Source organism: Delphinapterus leucas, chromosome 6 (genome assembly GCF_059928025.1).
Source record: "Delphinapterus leucas isolate spDelLeu-1000000601 "Yukka" chromosome 6, BTC_Dleu_Yukka2, whole genome shotgun sequence".
Classification (NCBI taxonomy): domain Eukaryota; kingdom Metazoa; phylum Chordata; class Mammalia; order Artiodactyla; family Monodontidae; genus Delphinapterus; species Delphinapterus leucas.
This window is the reverse complement of record NC_143134.1, coordinates 57,022,750-57,028,749: the sequence shown is the minus strand read 5'-3', so window position 1 is coordinate 57,028,749 and position 6,000 is coordinate 57,022,750. Positions and strand designations below refer to the sequence as shown.

Genomic DNA, 6,000 nt, shown 5'->3' with positions numbered 1-6,000 from the left:
TTGGGGAAGAATTCTAAGGTTCCTATTTTGAATTGGCAGTGTGGTATAGTGAAATCAAAAAACAGACCTAAAGTGCCCTGTTTCAGCCGCCTCATAGATTGTTTTAAATGAAATCTAAGTATCTTAGAGCCAAAACACCTCTGATCAACTCCTCACCTCATTTTACAAATGAGGCATTATCTCTATTTACAGACATTAAATATAAGTGATAGGGAGTTTCCAAACATTTATAAAGTTATTTAACATTTATTAAATCCTTTATAGCAGCACCTGTGGATGACAAGATCCCTACCCATGAAGAGCAAGAAGCTGTTCAGATATGTTATTAAACTAGTCTAATTAGGGCCTTTGGCAATAAGCTAGTATAGACTCCAAATGAACTCTGAGGGTATATATGTACTTTTAAAAATCATTTTAAAATACATTTAATAAATCTAGAGCTAGGTGGTATAATACTGAACATTTATTCAAGACTAGTATGTAAAACATTTACAGATAGTCCCATGGAGGACTCACAAATATTTTAAATTCAGGATGTGGATTTAACATTCACAGTGCATAACGCAAAAGGTATATCAACTATGTATCTGCAACTTAACGTGAAAGGGAGCTTTACTTTAGCAAATACTTTCTTTACATTAAGGAAAATGTCCTTAAACCTATCTTCTTTAATTTTAGTATACTCAGAGTAGGGGAAAAACAGGATTTCCTTTTATACAGGTCTCAAGAATTTAAATAAAATTGACTCCATAGATCATGGTTAAGAAACACATGGTAAAGAATGGTTTCAAAGTACTTGTATTTTTGTTTCAATTAAATTCCCCCAAATTGATTTTAACAACCAATAGTCTTTATTCCACTTGATAACATTTTTCATGTTAAGCAACATTATATGCTTGTTGTCTTTAAACATTTAAAACAATTAGAACATAGGGGCATTATCTAAAGTTTCAAACTGATAGAGAAGTCAGTTTACACACCATCTTATGAATAGTGAATAAAACAAGGTATATTCTGCTGTGAATGTAATGAGAAAAAGTACTCTTACAGCAATAAAGTAGCCCTCCGTCTTTACCATTACTTTAATTCCATCACACAGAGGCAAAGAAAACAATTCCAGTACTTCAGTATCTGCTAAGGATGATCTATGGCCCTTGGAGTATATGTATGTGTGGACACACCCCACACACATATCTACGTAAGTATATGTCTGTATGTATTTAATCAATACAACTGGAGAAATCACATACAACCATGAAAAAATACAATAAAAGCAATAAATGAAAAATACTAAGTGAATAAAAGTTAACGTAAGCCATAGGAGATTTCAGAGAAGGGACAGTCCCAGGGATAAGAGATTAAGACTTCAAGGTGAAAGTGAGATTTGTTCTGAACCCTAAAGGACAAACTATAACTGAAAGGCTGGGAGGTGAAGGTATTCCAGCTTCAGAACTGTGCCTTAAGATTTTTAAAGACACATGCCCACCAAAGCATTTCAGTTAAAAAAAAAAAAGGGAGGGGGGGAGATCATAGTGGAAGAGGGAAAAGAGGAATCTATGGGGACCTTATATGCCTTTAAATTTGAACTCAATTCTGGAATTAACAATGAACCATTAATGGAATTTTAAACAAAGAAGTGATATGGTCAAAGCAGTCCCTTAAGGTCAAAAGGCAGGTAATGCAGGCAGTATTGGATAAGGAAGAGGAGTCATAATCAAAATGGTTTAGGAGAAAGTGACAGATTTAATATACTTTTGTTTATACTACTGGCATACAAAGGACAGGGAAGAATGCCAAAAAATAGCCTATCACAGGTGTGACTCAACAACGATGTGGTTTTTGTAAATCTATTAATATCCAAAGATATTTTGGTCTTGTGATTCCCATTAATTCAGGGCCCACACTTACTGGTGAACTTCAGCTTCCTTATCAGAGAGCTCAGATCTCTAAAGCAGAATGTAATAGTGTACCTAGCTTCTTTAAGATACCCAAGGGCTAAATGTGAATCTCTTTCCCCTAGCAGTGGCTCTCAAGCTATTTATTGAGCCTAAGAATTACCAGGGCAGCTATTTAAAATGCAGATTTCTAATCCTCACTTTAGACCTACAGAATATATGTTTTTTTAAGATGTATCCCAGGTAATTCCTCAAGTCCATCTTAGACAAGTCATTTAAGCTCCCTAGCTTTGGTATCATTACCTGTAAAATAGGTACAATATCACTATCTTACAGAAGTATAAGAATTAAATGATATATTAAGTATCCAGGAATAGCTCTGGCCCTTTGTAGATGCTAATACCTTCTCCTTAGCATGTTAATTTTGGATTTACCAATATTAGGTTTCTTAAGACTAGAGGACAGTTTCCCAGTAGACTTAGGGAGTCCCTATTTGTTCTGTTAACTGATAATATGGCACCTTAGAAGCTTTTCTCTTCCTCTTTTCCACTGCAAAGAAGGCAGTTATTTGTGCTTTTCTTCTGTCTTTTCTCACAAAAAAAGACTGGCCTTCAAACTTGGATCAAACAAGCAACACAGAAAGTAAGCCAAAATGAGTGAAGAAAGATGAAGTATTAAGCCCATCCACTTCCAGAACTCTTCAACTTTTCTCCTCTTCTTGCCAGTTTCTTGGCAAACTGGACAAGGCTGTGATGGTTAAGAGTTGAGGCTAGACACAGGGGTGCTGTAGGTGCTACCACCCTTCCAGTGTGTGCTTAACCTCCTGGTTCGCAGAGGGCAATGGCATGTATTCATCACTTGGATGCTAAAGACAAGCAGTTTTCTTGGCTAGGGGGTCTAACTACATGAGGCAGGACACTGTACAAGAGGCCTCACATCTGACTCCCATTTAGAGTCCGGAAGGCCCACTCCTGCAGCCATATCCTAAATCCTGGCCTTTTAGTTACTTCTAGGAGGTCTTGTTGGTATATTAAGGAAGGAAAATAAGGTCAAATCCTAGCTTCACCACTGACTTAGCTGTGTAACACTGAACAAGTTATTTAACCGCAAATTCAATTTCCTCAAGTTAATCTGAAGCTATTCTGTCTGTAGGCAGTGGGGAACTGATGGTTTTTGAGGAGGAAAGTAACAATCAAAATTAGCTCCCTTAACCTGCTGTATAGCACAGGGAGCTCAGCTTGGTGCTCTGTGATGGCCTAGTTGGGTGGGATGGGGGGTGAGGGGGAGGGAGGTCCAAGAGGGAGGGGATGTGTGTATGAGTATAGCTGATTCGCTTCACTGTGCAGCAGAAACTAACACAACATTGTAAAGTAATTATACTCCAATAAAAAATTTTAAAAATTTAAAAAATTGAAAAAAAAATTAGCTCCCTTCCCCAAAAACAGTGCCCCTCCAAAAAAAACCAAACAGACTAATTTTTTAATTTACATTTTTTCTGTTAAAATAAAAAACTAGAGTTAAATTCTCCAAGTCTAAATTAGACTAAATATAAAACTGCTATACAACCCACTGAATGGATTTATAGTTAGTGTCCCTCAAATGTATCTAGTCATCTTCTGCCCTTTTCCTTTTTTCTAAATTCATTCTGCTCCAGTCTTCACTATCATCACATGCACTTTATTCCATCAAACATCATTTTTCAGGATCAACCTACCTGAATAATCATTAAGCCTCTTTAGAGCTTTCCCAAACTTAAACTTTGTCATTTTGATTATACACCCCAAAGCATTACTTTCCTCACTTTTTTTGTTTAGTACCAGAATGTTATAAAAAGAAACAATAAAAGTTGTATATTTCCCTAAAAAGAAAGATCAGTATATCCAATGGCTATTAAGTTAACCACTTAATAAAACACATTAAAAACTACTCATCCTTATCTTAATTAACTGAAATTAGAACATAATGAATTAGTAAACCTAATACTATGCCATTTCATGCCCACAAGATTATGCAAGAAACCAAAGTGGCTTCTCATAACTTGTTTGCTTTCCAAATACTTCACATTTCAACCCCATATCCATACAGAGAGAGAAAATCCAAACATACTCTCCTTACTTAAAATCAGTAGAGAAGGCTAAAAAGCATTATTTAGGACTTTTTTAGACCCTGAAAAAGTTACACTTCCAATGTGTATTTAAATTACAAATGTTTTTATCCTGTGACATTGCTTCAACTTAAATTCATCATAGTTAAGTTGACTGGGCTACTACTTCATCTTTCAAGTCGGATGGAGATTCTTTGGCATCAAGGCTCTTATTCAAGATTTCTTCTTCTGCAAAATTGACTTCAAAAAGAGAAAAAAGGATAAGCAAACATTATAAAGAAAAAATAGGACAAATTCCAAGTAGTAGCAAATTTCAGTAAAAAGTTCACATGCAAATATGTAACTGCAATAAAATTACCATTATTCTGGGACTTCCCTGGTGGCACAGTGGTTAAGAATCTGCCTGCCAATGCAGGGGACATGGGTTCGTGCCCTGGTCCGGGAACATCCCACATGCCACAGAGCAACTAAGCCCATACGCCACAACTACTGAGCCTGCGCTCTAGAGCCCGCGAGCCACAACTACTGAAGCCCGCACGCATAGAGCCCGTGCTCCGCAACGAGAAGCCACCACAATGAGAAGCCCGTGCACCGCAACAAAAAGTAGCCCCCACTCGCCGCAACTAGAGAAAGCCCGCGCGCAGCAACAAAGACCCAACTCAGCCAAAAATAATTAAAAAAAAAAAAAAGTAAGATGGGAGTAGGATGGGCCCTTAATCTACAGGACTGATGTCCTTATAAGAAGGTACACAGAACACAAGGGGAGAATGCCATGTGAAGATGGAGGCAGAAATGTGTTATGCTGCCACAAGCCAAAGAACACCTGGGGGTTATCAGAAGCTAGAAGAATCAAGAAGGATCATCCTCTAGTGCAAAGGTACCCAACCCCCGGGCCGTGGACCACTACCTGTCCGCAGCCTATTAGGAATCAGGCCGCACAGCAGGTGAGTGACAGGCGAGCGAGCAAAGCTTCATCTGTCGCTCCCCATCCCTCGCATTACCACCTGAACCTCCCCACCCCCCACCATGGAAAAATTGCCTTCCACGAAACTGGTCCCCGGTGCCAAAAAGGTTGGGGACCACTGCTCTAGTGGCTTCAGAGGGAACACAGCCATGCCAACACCTTGATTCTGAATCCTAGCCTCCAGAACTTGTTTTCTCCAGAGACAAAAAATTTCTGTTGTCTTAAGCCACCCAGTTTGTGGTACATCGTTACGGCAGCCCTAGGCAAGTAATACAATGACCTACCACCTTGTTTTGTCACTGCACCCCCATCAAATTATTTCAAACGAAACCAGAGATACTATATTATTTATTTTTTAATTCAAATTTATTTATTTTTTGGCTGTGTTGGGTCTTTGTTGCTGCGCACAGGCTTTTTCTAGTTGTGTCGAGCAGGGGCTACTCTTATCGCTGTGTGTGGGCTTCTCACTGCCGTGGCTTCTCTTGTTGCAGAGCACGGGCTCTAGGTGCATGGGCTTCAGTAGTTGTGGCACATGGGCTCAGCAGCTGTGGCTCATGGGCTCTAGAGCACAGGCTCTGTAGTTGTGGTGCATGGGCTTAGTTACTCTGCGGCATGTGGAATATTCCTGGACCAGGGAACGAACCTGTGTCCCCTGCATTGGCAGGCAGATTCTCAACCACTGCGCTACCAGGGAAGTCCCACTATATTATAATGATATTTAACATAGCGTTTCTCAACTTTAGAACCACCTTCCATTAGCCAAAAAGATTTTGACAAGGTTTACTTTCAGTAGTTTCTATTACAAAAGCAATAGGTTTCAGGTTTTTGGTTTTGTTTTCCACCCCTGTCCCATACCAATTGTAAGCTATATAAAAATCACTAGAAGGGCTTCCCTATTGGCACAGTGGTTGAGAGTCCGCCTGCCGATGCAGGGGACACGGGTTTGTGCCCCGGTCCGGGAAGATCCCACATGCCGCAGAGCGGCTGGGCTCGTGAGCCATGGCCGCTGAGCCTGCGCGCCCGGAGCCTGTGCTCCG

The 6,000-nt window shown here is 39.6% G+C and overlaps 1 protein-coding gene across 3 annotated transcripts in view; it reads right to left on the bottom strand.

Moving 5' to 3' along the window:
- Window positions 1-780: 780 nt before the first annotated feature.
- Window positions 781-6,000, bottom strand: part of HAUS6 (HAUS augmin like complex subunit 6) — a 43,443-nt gene continuing 38,223 nt past the window's right edge. For all 3 annotated transcript variants that reach the window (XM_022573787.3, XM_022573788.3, XM_022573789.2), the window contains one exon: window positions 781-4,239. In XM_022573787.3, the coding sequence (XP_022429495.2) occupies window positions 4,145-4,239 (95 nt within the window). In that variant the 3' untranslated portion in view covers window positions 781-4,144. The remainder of the gene's footprint in view (window positions 4,240-6,000) is intronic.